General features: G+C 52.8%; 1 protein-coding gene across 1 annotated transcript; it reads right to left on the reverse strand.

Moving 5' to 3' along the window:
* Positions 1-1,377: 1,377 nt before the first annotated feature.
* On the reverse strand, positions 1,378-10,767 carry Mab21l4 (mab-21 like 4). Its single transcript, XM_021632024.2, has 6 exons — positions 10,706-10,767; positions 9,516-10,234; positions 5,740-5,965; positions 4,273-4,426; positions 2,745-3,101; positions 1,378-1,872 (listed from the first exon to the last, which is right to left on the reverse strand). Exons 2-6 carry the CDS (start codon positions 10,042-10,044, stop codon positions 1,780-1,782), a joined length of 1,359 nt encoding a protein of 452 aa, XP_021487699.1. The 5' UTR covers positions 10,045-10,234; positions 10,706-10,767; the 3' UTR covers positions 1,378-1,779.
* Positions 10,768-18,708: the final 7,941 nt, after the last annotated feature.

Raw genomic sequence — 18,708 nt, forward strand, 5'->3', positions numbered from 1 at the left:
GTGAGTTGGTGTGGGTCAGATCCAAATCTCACACTGTCCTCTTCCAAGTAGACACACTGTCTCTACTCGTCCTTCTACTGAGAACATGTGTGCCTCCTGCATTGGCGCCTATGGGGCAGATTCCAGAGACCCTGACATCCTGTTCTACCGTAGGTCATGTGTCTAGCATAGAACCTTGGTGACAAATTTGGCAAAGTTTCTATAACCCGGACACTCACAGCAGTCCACCTGGTCCTTACTGGAGTCGTTGTGGTAAGCTCTAAGGAGGGCTGCACTCTGCTCCTATACCCTCATGTGGTGTGTTTGGATAGACGGCTTAAAGGGGAGTGGACTAAAGCTGGTTTCAAAATATTCCCTTGCTGACTGATGAGCGGACTCGCTGGGTAAAAAGTTCCCTGTCACCAACTCTGATGACCTGAGTTCAATGTATGGGCTAACCCACATCAGCAGAAGGAAAGACCGACTTCTACATGTTGTTCTCTGACCTACACACATGAGCCATGGTACTCATGCATACACACACACATTGGTACAAGCAAAATAAATACATAAAATATAATTTTTAAAAATTTAACTAGATGTGGTGGTGTACATCTTTAATCCCTGCACTCAGAAGGCAGAAAAGGATATCTCTACAAGTCTGAGGACAGTCTAATAAACATAGAAATTTCCGGGCCAGCCAGAGCTACATAGTAAGACACATTCTAAAAAAAAAAAAAAAAAAAGGTGTTCTCTTCGTCTCTCCTATGCTCACAGCTCTCATCTCTGTTCAGTGCAGCCACTGTGATTAATACTCATCACTGAGCAGATGGCCAGGTGGGCCTGGGCCCATTCCAGTCCCACTCTTGAGACAACATGGCATTTCCTTTGTGTTGGTGATATCTCAGGCCCTGGTTCCTTGTTCAGGGATCTTCAGAGGCCCTGGACACTAGCTCTCATTGTGTAGTTGCTCTGACACATGCTGTTGGTCCTTGAAGGACACTGGAACACTGGATGACTTGCACACATGTGGGACTCTGGGTTCCCTCCCAGAGCCTTGGTGCAGTCTGCAGTTCTGAAGCTGAGGAGCAAATGCCAGCAAATGTCAAAGATGACAAAGAAGAGATGTCTCTGAGCTGAGGTACTTAGAGGACCCTGGGCTCCAGGGAAGCTGCTCAGGCTAATGAGACGATGTGAAGGGAATCACAGAATGCTGAGAACAGGAGACACTACACAGTGACAGAGGGGCAGGCAAGACCAGTATAGGGGGGCTGTGGAATTCTCTCTTCTGGCTTTAGCTCCTTCTCAACTGGAGAGTAGGGACATCTGTCCAGAAAGTACATTCTCTACCTGAGAGTGGAGAAGCTTTGAAATGAAATCATCCATTGCACACAAGCCTTTCATGGTCTTAGGAGTCTATATTTGCACGGAGAAATACAGAAACTGGCGGGCCTGCTCCGCAGAGTACACTGCGAAGTTTAATGTGTTCAACCCCAAGGAGCAGTGTGGTGCATAGGCAGAGCAAGCACCCATGCTGTATTATGCCTGTACCTGTTCTGCCGACTGTCAAATGGATGGATCAATGGACTTCTGGGAAGCATAGACCCATTCACCTCAAGCTCAGTCTGGAACATGGCAGCTACCTCAAGATCCCAGTGCCGGGTGTTCAGACCCTCACAGTCATCCCTTGAACAGGAGTCCTCCACCAGTCACTCAAAGAGATATCCCTGATTCCCATTCCTTTTCCAAAAGTTTCAGAGAGCTCTGCAGGTTGGTAGGGACTGGGCCTCCCAGCCAAGCTCAGCTGTTCTTATCTCCCATGGTCTTGGTCTTCTGGAAGATGTTCTGCATGGCTGATATTCTGTCCTTATCCTGGATGTTAAAGACCTGGAACTGCAGTGGGAAGGGACAGAGGGTCACAGACAGCCAGGCTACACCCACCTCAAACATTCTCTATGACTACTCTACCTGTGGGTACGCACCTGGGCAATCACCCCTGCAGGTGGACCACCCCAACATCCTCCTCCGACAGTCCCTCCTCACACAATGTGTATCTGCCACAGGTATGATCCCCCGAGGAGGTCCCACTAATGTGCATTCCTGCCTCCTCCCACCCTGCCCAAACAGATCAGCTAAGAGCTTGCCATAGGTCCATCAAGCCGGTGCAAAGATGGAGGTGACAATTCTTGAGTAGTGGTGGGTAGGCTATCAGCAACCCAACAGGCAGGCTCCCTAAAATCAAATGGAGAAGCCAGAACCACAATGTCCACCCCAGGTCACTGCTGCTAGAAGAGGTTGAAGAAGTTGACTTAAAAAAAAATGTCAGACATGTTTTGGAGGCAGTGCTTGGGCCTGGGTTGGGGGCGGGTCCCTGCCTTTGCAGGGGAGCAATGGGCTCTGTGGGTGTGGAAGGGGAAGCTGGTAGGCACCTTGAACATCAGGCCTGAGAACACAGGTCTCAAAGGGTGTGGCCATCAGAATGCCAAATCCAGGAATACACAGGAGGTCCAGGGAAAGCCAAAGCCCCAAGGTGGGGTAACAGTCTGGGCATTTGAGCTGTGTGGTTTAGGACAATTCTGTGAAACACAGGGGCAGTCTCAGGCACTCTGCCCTGGCTTCCGGAGAGCAGTCTTACACCCCTGGGGTCCCTCTTGAGATGACACCCCATGTCCTATCTGACACTCAGCCATCCAGAGACCCAGACATCCTCGAGTTCTCCACCCCAGAGGGCTTTATCCACTCCCTCCTGCAACAGCTGCACTCACCTTATCTAACAGAAAATCAAAGTAGGCTGTGGCCCAGTAGGTAGGGTCACTGGCAGGGAGCTGCAGGAGCGCCTTGACTCCATTGTCAATGCGTGGAGGACGGCTGTGGCCCAGGTGGGTGACGTGGATCCGTAAGGACTCTTCGGGCTGGCTGGCAAAGTGTTCCACGCGTTGGTAGATGACGCCAAGGTCCAGGCCACTGTGCTGCAGCAAGTTGCACTCCGGGTACAGAAAGTGGGGCAGGTTCCTGGTAGCCAGGCAACACAACAGCACCACCAGCAGGCGGTACACAGACCCCTGCAGGTCCGCCCAGTCCTCTGGTGCTGGGAAGAGCGTAGAGGCCCACAGCAGTACCGTCTGCAGGACACAAGGACGCACAGGTCAATGGGCGGCTGGACCACTTCCCCACCACCTTCCTGTCCACCAGCCCTGCCCCAGCTTACTTCCACCAACCCCCCCCCTCAACATCTCCAAATGCTAAGCCCCTCCTCTATCTGCCCACCCTAGCAGCTCTCCTCTGTACTTCTGTGTCCCTCCTGCTCCTCTGCTCTTCTCTTTCCACCCTATGCTGAACTCCAGTCTGAACTTCAGTTCTCCCTCGGGGTTATGAGGCTTCCTTCATCTGCCCTCCATTCTTTACTGCCCTCCATTAAGCTCATTGTCTGCAGACAGAGTCCCCACCCCAGGACATTAGGCATCTTCCTCCTTTCTTCTCCAAGGCCCTTAGATATCCCCCTGAACCCAACAGCCAACTACATTTCTAGACCCTTTCCTCCTCCAGCACCTCTCAGTTCATTTGGGGACCAGGATTATCTGTGTGTCCAACACCAATGACCTCTGGAAACTGGCTCCACACCTCAGGCAGAGGTCTGAGAAAGCAGTGAATGGCTCAAGTTCACACAGGGAAGGTTCCCCAAGCCAGTGCCTGATGAAAAGTCAATTCACCTGTTTCTTAACACCTGGACAGAGCAGAGGGTCCTCTCAAGCGTGGACACACACTCCAGGAGGATCCTAAGACTCCACAGTCCTACCTTTCCCTCACTGTGCTGCGGACTAGGGGTGACTGGAGCCCTGGCCCTGCCCCTTTCTTATTCTTCTCAGCACAGGACTATTGCAAAGCCATAGCAGGATGAAGATGTGACTGAGCGCCCTGCCCCAGGGAGCAGAGAAAGGAGCCATGCTCCCATGGGCACTCAGTTGACTCCATTCCGTAGAGGAATCTGGCTGGGGCTATTCACAGATAAAGAGGAGTCACGCTGGAAGAGGTCCAACCCCGTGTGGCCCAACCCATTGTGTTTCAAGGCTGCAGGGCCTCCCACATCACCTGGCTAGGGATGGCCAAAGCCAGCCTGAGGTGCCACAGCACTACTCTACAGCCATGACTCTTGAGCTATGACCCCTCAGGTGGTCCCTGAACTTTCAACACCCGTGACTGCTTATCATGGGAGCTGGTGTGAGGGACACAGCTGGGGGCAGCTGCCCTCTGTTGTCTGGTCACAGAGGTAAGCAACAGAGCTACCATGCATACCTTCAGGTGGTCAAAAGTTAGGCCAGGGTTCTGGCTGCCACCTCGCCAGCTCTCTAGGTTCACCCGGTCGAGAATGGAGAGGCTGTCCAGGCGGTGGCCAGGGAGGGAGCCCAGTGCTCCAAGCAGGCGGCTCAGCAGGTAGCCAGTGGAGATCCTGAAAGCCAGACCCACCTCTCAAGTCTGGGCTTCCCGGTGCCCAGTACCCTGTAAGCCACCAGGAAGAAAAGTCCTGGCTGCTTCTGCTCCCCAATACTAGAGCCTCTTGAGCCCCTTGTGAAGGTCACACCCTTACTGTGGCCATTCTGTGGCCCCATGCCCTGCGTCTCAGCAGGCGATTCAGTGTGCTGGCTTGAACATCCAGGTTACTGCAGAGATTAGGGGTGACTCCAGCCAGCCCACCGTTTGTTTAGACTGGGGAATTGGTGGGGCCTCAGCCTGGCAGGAGGTGTGGGCTCCATTCTAGGACTCAATAGGGAAACCAAAGCTTGCTTCTATGGGAGCCAGAGGGTGGATAGTGTGTGAAGGAGCCTCATCTAAAGACCCTTAGCACAAGGCCCTGCACAGCACAGGCTCACACATCTGTGCTTGCTGGACCATCACAGAGTAGGCCCTCCATCCCGAACCTCAGTCCTGAAGGAGAGGTGGGGCAACAGGAACGCCATGTTCTCTTCTTTAGACATGGGGCCTGTTCTGCATGAATGAGTCAGGTAAGATGCAGGGTAGGGGACCCACAGAGCTCTGCTAAGGCTTCAGACTGGCACAGCAGCTTCACAAACATCACTTACAAGGAACAATCGGTTCTAAGATGGCAGCACCTTGGACATGAGTGTTTTGTTAGTTCCCCCAGAAGAAGCACTGAGGCCTTGTACGTCAATGATGTCAGACTTGATGGGCCCCAGGCCCTGCTTCCTTGGTTTGGTCTCAAATGGACTCAGATTCTGTCCCGTTCACCCTCTCACAGACTCTGACTTGGTCCCACAGGCTTCTGGGAACCCACAAAAGCCAGAGCTGGACATGAGGGGAAACATTTCAGGTGAGGGGAACATTCTGAGGGGGGCTCGGCAAGCTGGCAAGGCCACCCCAAGTGAAGGGTGTTAGCAAGCCCCAGAGCCACTTTCATTGGCATGAGCATTCTCACTGTGTGCGGAACCTTAGGTAACCTCTATGCTGTGTCCACCTGGTGAAGGGACCCCTCCCACACCACCTTCCACACGGATATCTCCTCACAGCCTTACGCTACTGGCCACCTCCTGCGTAGGACACAGCCCAGCTATGCCCTCTCTGCAGCTCCCTGTGTGTCACTGAGCATTAAAATTTCTGTGTGGATTCTAGTAACCTCAGCATGGCACAGATGCCCACAGGATAGAAGCAGGCAAGAAACCCTCAGATCCTCCCCACACGAGGGTCAGGGAGCATTACGATGTTTCCCCCTTCTCCCGGGACCCAAAGGCCCACAGTGGCATCTACCTCCAGTGCTGGGCACTAGCTGGCACCAGATCCACTCCGTGACTGGCGATTCTTCTCAAGATGCCCTCAGGGAATCCAGGCTTCAACTGGGCCCCTTCCAAGGCAGGCACCCTGTGCTTCTTCCTCACCGCAGGCACAACGTTGAAGCGTATCTTTCTCCAGCCGCTGGACACCAGCAGGGACAGGTGCAGCTGCCCTTCCTTCAGGCTGGCAGCATTCAGTGAACCTGCAACAGCCGTCAGTCTAGTTTCCCTCTTCTGGACCTAACCCTACCTTAGTCTGGGACACCCTACCTGCTGTCTTGACTGCCCTTTCCCGCACCTGCCGCCCCTCTGCCTACCCATCCAGACTGAGCTGTCATACAACCCTGTTCACGGGGCACTGCCAGCTGGGCTGTTACAGCATCCTTCATAACAGCTGCTTCCCTCATGAGCCTCTCTCTGCTAGGCCCCTCCCTCAGTCTTGTTGCCTGAGCCCACTGTGCACACCTCCTAGACCTGAGGGATCTGGCCCCTGTGTGTGGTCAGGTTCCATCTCCACCCATGCTGGAGCCAAGGAGAGAGCCCTGGTCCCAAGGAGAAGCACTGGACATGGATGGTGCTTCCCCCGTTCCAGCATGGGTAAAGCTGGCTGTTTGAAGGGCTGGGCTGGTGAAGTTTCCTCAAGCTCGCCCTAACCCCTAAAGCCCTGGGCAGCTCAGAGCCTGCAGGTCTTTGCTGGAGGGCTGTGATGAAGACATTCCATTGCTTCACTTTGAACCCTTTCACTCCTTAATGGAAGTTGGTTCTTGGGCAAAGCTTCCCATTCCAGGGACTTTGTGCCCTATGTACTGATTACTCAAAAGGATAGGCTTTCGCCATAGCGTCACCTACAGTATCTGGAGACTCACAGCCCTCCCTGGGGCAGTTTTGGCCAGGAAGGACAAATAGGCATAACAGCCCAGCCCACTTGAGAAGAAACGGAACCAGCAGGATGGATCCCAGGCTGGACCTCTCCTGATCACAGCTTGTGCCCACCCCACCCCCTGTACTAAGAGCCTCCCTAACAGCTCAGGTCTAGACCCACCCTATGCAAGCACGCTGGTCCTCATACCACACGTGGGGCTGGAAAGCAACGTCCAGGAAAAGCTTAGGTTAAGGTTCACAGGAGGGAAAGGCCAGTGTTGGGAAAGGCCCTGGTGTCCTGGGAGGAGGTACTGGCGTGGATGACCCCATTTCCAGGCTTCCATGACCCAGAAATCCAGGATAAGCCGGACATCTGTACGATGAGGTCTGTATCTACTTACACTCCAGAAGTCGGCTACCTCTATCATTTCACGAATGATACATTATGGCCAAGAGATTTCTCTCTCCCCTCCCTGCTGAGATACCCAGAACTCATGTCCTTATCACAGGCCACCTAAGAAGGAAGATTTCAAGAGTGGAATGGCTGGGTGCTGGTGTGTCCAGGAGCCTTCTACCTCAGTGTTCTCTTCCTTTCAAAACAAATCAGCAGTAGAGACGGGGATAACAGAGACACCCACACCACCACACAGGCTTAGGGTGGATCTGTCTCCCCTTCTTTCCCAGAACTGTCTTCCTATGTCCACGGAAGGGCCTGGGTCAGAGCCCAGAACAGCCAACCCTCGAGAAGCTGGGTGTGCTCAAGACAGTCCCCAACGCAAGTGTTGTAACAGGGCCTCCATTACAAGTGAGTGTGGAGAGTCTGTGGGAAACAGCCTGGCCCTGCTTGTGTAACCCTTCAGCCCCCACCGTCTGCAGGATCGCTCTCAGGCAACCTCTGAGATTCTCCGTCCCACATGAGCCTCAGTGTCCCTGTGAGGAGGTAGGGGACCCTCTCAGATCAGCATTTAAATGTCTCTTTGTTATTCCTCTGGTCACACATTTCATCTTTGAAATGGCAGCCTGGAAGCCAGCCAGCCACACTTGTTCTCACTAGCTACCTCTAAGCCAGCCCTGGCTGGTTTCACCGGTTCCAGGAGTGGATAGCTGAACCCTGTCACCAGCGATAGGGATGAGTTGGAAGCAACGCCTGGAATTTCCCATGGGCCCAGCTCAGCCACAGCAGCAGGAATGGGCCTAGGCTGTGGAGTCTCCTTCCTCAGCCAGGAGGCAATCTGGCCATGCAAGGTAGGGCTTAGAATGTCCTTGGTGGCCCATAATTTAGAAGTCCCCTAGTTACCCCAAGAGGTGAGTTTGTGCCTCAGCAAAGTAGGAGGACTGCAGGAGACAGGGCCACTGGCAATGGCTGTGTTAGGTCAAGCAAGAAGACAGAAATAGTCCTGCCAAGCTACATGCTGAATTAGAGGGTTCAAGAGATGACCAGGTAAGATGCCAGAGGAGCTGCAAGACACCAGACATTAAATGACTCTCTGGCTACCAAAGGTCAGTCTTCCGCTGCAGAACACCTGGCCCAGCAGGTCTGGGAAGGACTGCCCCTAGAAACTGCCCTGCTGGTGTAGAAGTCTATCTAGGAGCCCACGGGCCTTCTGGATCCTGCAGCCCAGACTGCAATGTAGGTACCCTGACGTGGGCCTCTGTTACAAACCATTTCCCAGAACCCTAGGAACCCTGAGGTATCAGCCCACTATCCCATGCTCTGGGGCCCCTGGGCATGCAACCAGACCAGGACTCGACATACTAGGGATCCTAGGCATGTTATTGCCCTCTGGGTGAGGCAACTACCCTACTCGCTGATGACACACACAGTACAAATACCAGAAAGGTGACTTGGGAAGACAAACACACGAGAAAGTAGCAGCTGCCACCACCCCACCACCATGCGTCTGTCAACTCCCAAGAGAAGCAGGACGTTCTGTCTTGGCCTCCAGTGCCCTAGCACCCTGACGTCCTAATCCTGAACTCAAGAAAATGAGCGTCACTACTTAGTCCCATTGTCCGTCTTCATCACAGACGGCACCTACCTTTCTAGCCACCGTTGTGTAAAGAAACTGGCTGCTTCTGGCCACGCTGGGAACCCCATCCACCTGGGGCTCTGACACCCCAGATTACATAAACAAGATGTCTGGAGCGAGGCTGAAGCTGGCACATTTGAAAATACCCAGCCCCAGAGCTATCTGGAGCTCAGTGTACCAAGTTAGTGACTCAGCCATATGTTGGAATGGGCACGCACACATGCCTGTATATATAGAAGCATGCACTCACACCTAAGTACTCACATTCATACTTGTGTCTGTTCACATCCCCACACACTCATATGTATGCACACTAGCATGCATTTGCCTTTCTGACACAGACACATGGCCAGGTTCACATACAAATGCACAGATTGTGATGAAGGCTGAAGAGGGGCCCAGTAAGCATCGCACCAGGCTGGAAAAGGCATCAGGCTGCTTTCCTAGCTCCCTGCCACAAAGACCCTATCAAGCAAGCTGGCCAGCAAAACAGCAGGCTTGTCTAAACTTTCAGACGTGCATAAAGTGGCACTCATTAAAATGTTTGTGGGGTTTTTTTTGTTTTTTTTTTTTTTTTGTTTTGTTTTTTCCAAACCACCATGCAGAAACAGGTCACGGGAGATTCAACGGTCTGCTTTCTCAGAGGTGCTGGGGGCACAAGGACCCGGAGGAAGTCTCCCGGATCATGCCCCGCCCCCGACACACAATGGCAACCCACACTGCATTCATAAGCACAGGGAAGACACACACACAGGGACCTCTATGCAACCCCCATGGGCCAGTCCATACCCTGAGCACCCTAACACGGTGGCCACACACATGCGCACACACATTACATACTCCCCGCTCCCCGCACCATTACCTGGTGGGATGAGCCTGTGGTGTTGGCAGTGTACAACAGCAGCCACCAGGAGATCTTTGAGGACACACATGACTTTACTGGGTACAATGTGGCCGCAGCACTTGTCTCTGTCCTCTGAGGAGACGCTGAAGACGTCATCAGTCATCCATGGCTCCAGGCCAGATGCCTCCTTGAGGACACCCAGGCGACAGACTGCAGGGCTGTCGCAAAGTTCAGTGGCTTCTGACTCCTCCATCAGGAGAGCCTCGGCGTCCACCCCCAGGGGCACCTCCACATCCAGTGCCTCCTCTGAGGAACGCAGTGCAAACTGGAAGGCCTCCAGGTCTCGAGAATAGTCAACGAGGAAGCGGTTGTCCAAGGCATGGGCCCGCTCCAGCACAGTGAGCAGGATATTCTCTGCTCTCTGGTAGTCCTGGACACGGGGTGACTCCCGTGACTGGATGGCCGACAGGTAGTGATGCCACAAGGGCACCTGCTCCGTCATGTCTGGAGCAAAGACACAGGGAGCAGGCATCCCTGAGCCAGGCATCCCTGAGCCAGGCAGCAGGGCCCTGGTGGCCCTTGGGGACTGCTCTTGAGCTGGTGTAGACTGGCTAGGAGGAAGAGGCACCTGCCCAGGTGAGGAGCAGGTCTGCAGGTAGGGCTCAGCTGCCCATGGGCAGAGTTCCAGAGCGGCAGGCTCCTTGCAGCAGGCTAAATAGCTGAATGAAGGCCAAGACCTTTGAAGTGGGGTGAGTCAGTACCTAACAATTAAGAGTATCATAGGGCTGTCCAAGGAGGTGGGGCCCAATTGCTAACCACTCTCCTCCCTCTTTCCTCCCTCCTGAATCTTAGGGCCAAAACACAGTGGCCTAACCTGAAGGAGGGGGTGTGTACCTAATGCCTCACACCACCCCAACCAAAAGCTAGTCACACTGTCTTTGTGAAATGAGTCTTCCTTGCCCGGCCTCCTGCCCCATGGCTCAGATGGAAAGGCAATGCCAGACTCCGTGTGGTTTGAGGCCTCCCTCTCAGGCAGCGTGGAGAAGAACAAGCTTCAGGCCATACCCGGGCCGTGTCTCCTTAGCATTCCCCAGATACCAGTGTAAACCAACGCTCTTCCATCTGCCATCCATGTAATTGGCCAGCTCAGCCCCTCAGGCTGCCCAGCCCACCCTTCCAGCCTCCCTCCGAGAAGACCTAGCACCCACCTGGCCAGGAGCTGCCGCCTTCTAGGAGAAGCAGCATCCGGCTCCGCCTCATGGCTGAAAAGTCTCACCATACAAGCCCCTCCACACCTGCCAGTGCCCTGCCCACTGCCTCCTCCCTGCTCAGTGTTGTGCAAGTCCAGACTGGCAGGAGGGAGCCGCCCCTAGCGACCCTTGGCCCTTAGAGGAGGCCCAGTGCAGAGGCAGTTGAGCTTCTAGTCTGCAAACAGCCTACGGGGTGACAACACCACAGGCGCCATAGAGATGCCATCTCTGCAACTACACTGCACATGGCCACGGATCCCAGGGAACGGCACTAAGTCAGAGCCCGCAGGTGGCTGCTCAGAGCCTCTGAGGGGGTTGCAACCTGTGAGCTAGCCTCGGTTAGCCTTCCCTGCAGCCTGGTCTAGCTCTGTCCCCGGGGCCTCTCCAAGGCTGTTCAGGTTCCAGAGTCCTGGCTTCCTCTGCCCTTCACACTGCACTTGCTATACCCCACCCACAGGGTTCCCCACAGCACTGTAGCCTGTGGGAGGTGGGCCCTGCAGCCCTGGATAGTTCAGCTCTGAAGCAGCCTCTGCAGCCAGGCCAGGCACTTCCTTCCTTGCTCAGAACCTGGGCCTTTCCAGCTTTTCTACACAACCTCATCGAAGCCTCCTACAGTCACCTAGGAGAGCAATCCAGCCACCTCTGAGCAAGGTGCTGCCTAAGCCTCTCGCCCTCTATGGTGCCCTTCCCTTTCTGTGACCTGCAAAGTCCAGCAGGCCAGAATTCTATCTGTCCTTCCTTACTGGGCACCTCTGGTGAAAGCCATAGTGAGCTCTCCGTGGCTGGACAGTGTCATTGTCCTCTGTGTGCTCTACGTCCAGGTTTGATGTCAGCGTACAGAATAGACAGCACTAGGAGAAGAGAGAGCCCAGCTCTGCTTGGACCCCTAAGGACATCACGGGGGTGCAGTGGAGAAAAAAAATATGGAACTGGTGGCAGTGTTTGACTTTGAAGAGACCCACAGGAAGGACCCAAGCCTACCACCCCACAGACTCCAGAGTGTGGATACCTAAAATAGGGTAAATGGAGGGGACAGTGAAGGCAGAGTGGTCAGCATAGCTGTCAGAGCCCAGGGTTTCACAAGGCCTCGGTGACTTGGGCCAACCACAAATGCATTGATTCAACCTCTTGGTATAGCACAGGGATAATCACACTGCTTCTGTACCTCGAGAAGTGTTCTAGAAAAGACTGGCAGGGAGGGGACATTCCAGTCCAGATGGAGGGCATGAAGGTGCAGGCTTCACACTGCCTCAACATTTCACAAGTGGCCGGAGGGCTGCATAGAGAGAGACTCAGCATGGGTGTTGCACAGGGGCAGCGTTCCCTGGGCTACCAGCTCTCCAGAGCACACCTGGCTCCAGGGCACAGAGGCTGGAAGCCCTGGGTCAAGAGGCTGATAGCTGAGCTCCTTCAGGAAGCTCCAAAGAAGAACTGTGCCCTCCCTCTCCATCATCTGGAGTTCCCACCCTGTGTTCCTCTGCCATCTGTCTGTCAATTATGAGGAAAATCAAGGTGGCATCCAGGGCCACCACGTAAAGTTCCCAGTCCTCATGCTTTCCTTGTGAGGGCCATTTCCAGGCTCTGTACTGCAAGTGGCCAGTTGTCAGCTTGCCACAGTGGGCTAGGATGCTAAGCCCCACCTATTCTTTCCATCGGCCAGAGTCTGCCCAAGCTTTCCTAGCCTCACCTCCACACACCCTCACAGAAGTCTCCTTAATTCACGTAGGAGACCCAGCCATCCCTGAGCAAGGTCTGCTTAAGCGCCTCATTATCTGCTTCCTCTTCCCCTGCTGTGAGTCATGAGCCCCAACACTGGGATCCAGCCACCTGGGCCCTACATTCACAGCCCTTCCACCAGGCCTGGATGGCCACGCCAACTTCCCGGGCCACCATTTCAACGCTCTACTATGCAACCCTGTGCCAGACCCCAGGTTTTGCAACAATGACCAAAAGGAAGCACACAAGAAGGAAGGCAGCAGCTGGTGTCCTAAGCAAGGTGAACTGAGGTCCACCCACATTCGTGGTAGACTGTGGTAAAGGCCCCTCCTCTGTTGTGGGCAATGGTCTTTCTCTCTGGAACTCTGTGGTCTGACAGGATCCCTGTACCCAGAGAGTCTCTGAGATTCACACTGAACTTGCAGGAAAGGTCATAAGCATTGCTTGTTTGTATGGAATGGTGAGACCTGCATTTTGCTTGCTCAGTCTGCCCCCACCCCATGAGCTACTGAGAAGTGCAGTGTGTGTGTGTGTGTGACCACTGAGAAGGGTCAAAACAAAAGAGATGACTCTCTACATCCTAGTGACCTAATGCTCACAGTGGCTAAAGTCATTGTTGACTCACGCACCAGCCCCACAGCCCACCTAATGGGTGCTTATGAGAACTCCAGGCTTTTCATCTGTGGTAGAAGCAAGTATCGGAAGCAAAAGCTCTTCAGGAAGAACAGAAGCTGGGGACAAGGAGCTGGGGTGGTCTGGAGGACAATAATAACCTGGGGGAATGATGGAGCCAACAGGGTGAGCTCCAAAATGGAGGCAGGCCTGGGAAACCCTGGCTATGCCAGAGCTGTTGTCAGGTGGCCAGCCAGACAAGAGCAGAGCTCAGCAGGATCTGTTGTGCCTGTCATCAAACTGGATCTCAAGAGAAGCCAGATGTCCACAGTCATCCTGGGGCAGGGGTTCTCAACCTTCCTAATGCTGCAACCACTTAATACAGTTCCTCATGCTGTGGAGACCCCCAACCATAAAATTTTCTCCGTTGCTACTTCATAACTGTCATTTTGCTACTGTTATTAATCATAATGTTAGAATCTGATATGTGGGATATCTGGTATTCAACCCTTGAGATAGGGTCATTTGACTCCCAAAGGGTTGTGTCCCACAGGCTGAAAAACATTGTCCTGGGAGGTAAGGAAGGCACTGTGGGGAAAACCAGCCTACCATAAGTCTTCAAGGCTACAGTCAGTTAACTGCCAGCCTGGAACGGACCAGCTGTTTGCAGACTGGGAAGGCAGAGACCTGAGCTTAAGGCTGGTGGAGTAGGGACTGAGGGAAAGGCAGGATGATGGCCGCCAGGGACCTCAGCTTCACCAGTGAACTTCAGGGAGCTCCAAGCAGGAGCTGGAACTACACCTTTCCAGTTGTTTTCTTTTCTCACACAGCTAGGACATCAGAGCATGCTCCACAAAGGGTTCCAGCCATAGGAAAAAAAAATCCTGCTTTCCTCACCTTCCCCTGGTCCCTCACTTGGTCTGGGGAAAGGCAGTACAACAGTGAGGACCGCTAGGTGGGAAGGTTTTGCAAGAAATAAGCTCCTCCTATTCTTTCCATCTGTCAGAGTCTGTCCAAATAGAGGAGAAGGGGTCAAGGCCACACAAAGGAGACAGTCTTCCCATCTCTTCATTTCCTCCTTTCTCCTTCATCTGTCCTTTCATATTCCTCCTTTTTCCTTCTTCCTACCCCTGTGGTTCAGGGATAGCAGTATAGTTTCTCTACTCAGGCTTCTCTGCCAGCCTCTGTTACTTGCAAGGCCCCAGGCCTCTATCAGAGGGATGCACTGGGCCTCAGGCAACTCTGACACCATGAATAGGAAACTTGTAATGTGTGAAGCTCCTTTATGTCTGCGGATTTGCTGGGACATGTTCTCCGGGCTCTGGGACACACACTCTGCTGATCCAGGACTGGGATATGCCTGCTGTCCACCTGCAGGCCAGCCTTACTATCGCCACTGCCCAGTAGGGACAATGGGAGCCCTGGCCTACTCTGCAGCTACACAGGCTTCCGAGCAGGCCTGGTACAGATCACACAGAGGGTGGAAGCTGTGCCACCTGTTCAGGGAAGCGTGGGGCACAAGAGACAGGTGAGGCCCTAGCAAAGTAGACGGGCACCAGACTAAGTGTGAAAGGGAGTGGTGGGCATGTTTGTCAGGCCTACGAGGTCTGACAAGAGTGTATCACTTCAAAACACAGGGCACACAAGGCCGTTTTGCCTGTCCCAGAGCTATTTGGTTAGTCCAGGACAGACTAGAAGCTGGTCAGTTTAGGAATCTGTGGGTGCAGTGTCTGCTGTGTCTCCCCTTATGTACATGCTCACAAGAAAGATTTTTGTGGTTGTTGGGTTCGAGTTTAGGTGTTGCATAGGGGTTTTATTGAATAAATAAGCATGGCATTTCTTATATTAACCATGTTAAAGTATGCAATTCAGGGCATTAAAATGTTCAGACTGCAGCCATCACTATTACCATCTACCTTTAGAACTCTCATCCTTTCTTTTTTTTTTATTTTTATTTTTTCTTGAGATGGGTTCTCACTATGTAGCCCTGGCTGACCTGGAACTCACTATGTAAACCAGGCTAGTCTTGAACTCATAGAGATCCACCTCTCCGTGTCTCCTGATTGGTAGGTGTGTCCCACCATGCCCTGCTAGACTCTTCTCTTCTCAAACAGAAACCGCATCACCGTGAGCCACCGGCTCTCTGCTTCTCCCCAGCCTCTGCATCGAATGGGGAGAATGGTTCCTTCTGTCTGCGGGATCTGACAGCCAGGAACTTTGTGTAGATGGAATTGCAGTCTCGTCTTGTTGCGACTGGCTTACTTCACTCAGTCTGATGGTGTCCAGGTCCTCCCTGCCACAGCATGTGTCAGAGGCCTCTCCTGCTAAATACTGCACAACCATCTACTGTTCGGACAGGCCAAATAGGCTTATCTATTCATCCATCAGCAGACACCTGGGCTGCTACAAACATGGCAGCTAAATCTCTCCATCTCTGTTTTCTGTTCTGGGTACACACCCTGACGTGGAATTGCTGGGTCACATGGTGTGCCTTTGAATTTTTTTTTTTTTTTGAGGAAGTGCCATGCTGTTTTCAAGCAGCTTTGCCATTTCACATTCCAGCAAATCCACATCTTCATTGGCATATTTTCTACCTTCCTGATGGTAGCCACCTTAATAGGTGTGACACTCACCCCAGCACAGTTTCCCACAAATAATTAGCCTTATTGGTCCTTTATATGTGTCCAACAGAGAAATGTCTAGTAGTTTTTACTTATTGTGCTGTATTTATGAATGTTAGAAAGTTTTATATATTCTAAATTTTATTCCCCTGTCATATAGATGATTTGTAAGTATTTTTCTCACTGAGTGCTGCATTTTCTTTTTTTTAATATTGCCTTCAGATGTACAGTGCTTTCATGTTGATGAAGTCCAAATTATCTGCTATTTTTGACATTCATGTTTGTATGGTTGTATCCAGGAAGTCATGGCCAGAGCCAGTGTGTTGGGCCTTCTTCATTTCTTTCAGTGCTTATGCTGGGGGTCCTTGCCAAGTTGTGAATGACCAGTGGCTCCATGCCCTCTCCTGCCACTGAAGGCAGAATTGCCCTCCAAGGCCTTCTCCTGGTTGTATCTTGGTATTCCATCTCCACCCATTCCTTGAGGATGGGTGACAGAGGGCAGGGTCCCTGAGCTACCCCTAGCAGTCACTAACCAGGACCATCCGCCAGCCATCCTTTGAACAGGCCAGGTAAGCACTGAGCAGGTAGAGGGTGAGGTTCTCTTCTGCCCAAGGACCTCCCAGGTCCTCCTTATCTGGATCCCTCAGATACAGTTGGCCCCTCTTATATATGCCATCCCTGGCCCTGGGAATGCCATCATTTGCCCTCCCTGACCCAAACCTTCCTGGAGTAGGAACATGACGTTAGAAGTCCTCATAAAGGGTTCTGTCTGTCCCTTCTGTGTGAATGCCAGGTGCCCAGAGCCTCACCCCTACCCTGCCTTAGCCTCACTCAGCAGCCAGGAATGAGGATGGTGTCATTCAGCCTCAGAAGTAGCTGATGCTTGGCCCTGTCACGGCTCTGACATCCTGGAGCACAGTTCATGTGAAGGACAACTCTCTTGAAGAGGGTGGAGGGCACAAAAGAATGACATGCTCTGTCCTTGCTTTGCAGCCCCAGGATAGCCTGTCTGGCCGGAATTGCTCTGGAATCTGGCTTGCTGTCTGTGGCCATCTCTGTCCCTTTGGTGACTCTGTGCCCCCGAGACAGGGTGGACTGCTCACATGCTGAACTCACAGGTCCAAAGGCAGCAACCATTGCTCACGGGGAGTGGCTCTTGAGGGCAGACAAGGCTGGGCTGACCTGGGTTGCAGCCCCTTTGCTGCCCAAAGTGCATGTCCTGTAGGCTGCAACAGAGAGTGGGTCCTGTGTACTTGTTCCAAATCACTGTACCAAGATTAACCTCCCACTATCGCCAGTGTGTCTGTGCCTGTCCACGCCTGAGGCTAGCCATGATGATGTTTCTGTTCCGCGCCACCACAGCTGTGAACCGTCCTCCACGAAACTGAGAATCTAGGTCTTGCCATGTGCTGGGGCTGTTGCAGGCATGGAGGAAGAAACGATGACAAAAGCCTCCCCTGAAAAGGAGTCTCCCTTTGAGTCCAGAAGCATTAAACAGCCAGCCAGACAGGAGGCCACAGGACATCTTTGTTATTTGCATGCTATACCAGAAAAATACATGAATGCACCTGTGCTTTCTGTGGCAGAATCAGGGGAGGACGGACAGTGAGGCCAGAGCATGTCCTTGACAACTGCAGCAGGACTTGCCCCCCGAACCTCAGGACAGGAGGCTCAGCCCAGTCTATTAGGAGGCGGGTCAGGACTGGCCAAGGCCCTCCAAGACCCACTATCCTCAATGGCGAATCCAGCAGGGTTTATTATAGATCACGGCCTGGGCTTGCACTAAAGACTCTCCTTGTCATCGATAGCGCTGGAACAGAGGCTACATTCATGGACCACGAAAGGGCCCAGACCAACCCCAGTATCCAGAGTAGAAGCCTTAGGCTCCTGGGCATGGCCAGGAGGGGCTATATTTGTGAACAACACCAACGGCTTTCCAGACAACAGAGGAGGACAGAGCAAGGGAGTTGTCAGTGGTTGAGTGCATCCTAGGAAGTAGAGATGGAATACAAAGGGTCAGAAGGTGTGCCTGACGGAAGAACAGATTGTTCACCCTTAGGAACAGCCCTCCAGTTCCTGGGACACTCCACAACACCTTTTTCATGAGCATGCTATGCCAGAAAAATAGATGAACACATCTGTGCTTTCCATGTCAAAATAACAACAAACAAACAAGGTTTAGCAGTTCCAAAAACATAAACTTCTCATGCAATTCCACCTGCCCTGGTAGCGTGGCCCACGGTGAAGGTAGATTCTTTTATTCCAATTTTAATTATTAATATTAACTTTGACATCACATAGCACACAGTAAATATATCTCTATATCTGTATGCATATGTATGGGTTACAGAATGAACGCAGAGAGAGAGAGACTTGAGCAGAGTTCAAAAGGTTTCAGAACTAGGTTAAGAGTCTGTATTGATAAGATTATGAACCAGATCAGTGCCATGAGGATAACAGGAAGAAATGCAATTCTGTACAGCTAGGTAGAGCACACTGCAGAGCAGGTAACCTCCCAGGCTCCAAGGGGAAGGTCTGTCCCTCCCTAATCCTTAGACATCCGCAACACACATCTCACTACTGATCCCAACGTTCTCTGACACATGAACTAAATCAGTTCGTGACCCTGAAGGGAGGATGGGCTTGTGGTCTGCACTGCTAGGCATGATCAGCAAGCAAGCAGTCTCCCTGGAGGTAACTGGGGGCTCCGGAAGAGGCTGGTCTCTCCCTCAGGTCCGCTTCACTCCAGGTCTCCAGGGAAACCGCTTCGGCCAACAGTATCCCTTAGTCCTCACAACAAGCCCTTACTCCTATTTCCAGGGAAACGAGACCTCAGCGTCCTGGTTGCCCCTGGTTGCCACAGCAACCCACATGGGCTTGTTTAGAGTGTGGTCTCCGTAATCAAGGCGGGGTAGCAACTGAAGCAAGTGAATTCAACAGGGCAGAACCAGGGCAGCGGCTCCACGGAGGGAACGCGGGTGTGGGGAGGCCGCAGAGGAAGGTACTGGGCGC

Source organism: Meriones unguiculatus, chromosome 15 (genome assembly GCF_030254825.1).
Source record: "Meriones unguiculatus strain TT.TT164.6M chromosome 15, Bangor_MerUng_6.1, whole genome shotgun sequence".
Classification (NCBI taxonomy): Eukaryota; Metazoa; Chordata; class Mammalia; order Rodentia; family Muridae; genus Meriones; species Meriones unguiculatus.

Bases quoted from the DNA above. Each gene is read 5' to 3' on its own strand.
- Mab21l4 (XM_021632024.2), bottom strand. From the start codon at position 10,044: ATGCCTGGCTCAGGGATGCCTGCTCCCTGTGTCTTTGCTCCAGACATG. The intron at 5,966-9,515 runs GTAATGGTGCGG...CGGCTGTTGCAG, and splicing joins CCACAGGCTCATCCCACCAG to GTTCACTGAATGCTGCCAGC. The intron at 1,873-2,744 runs GTGAGTGCAGCT...TTCCCACTGCAG, and splicing joins TTGATTTTCTGTTAGATAAG to TTCCAGGTCTTTAACATCCA.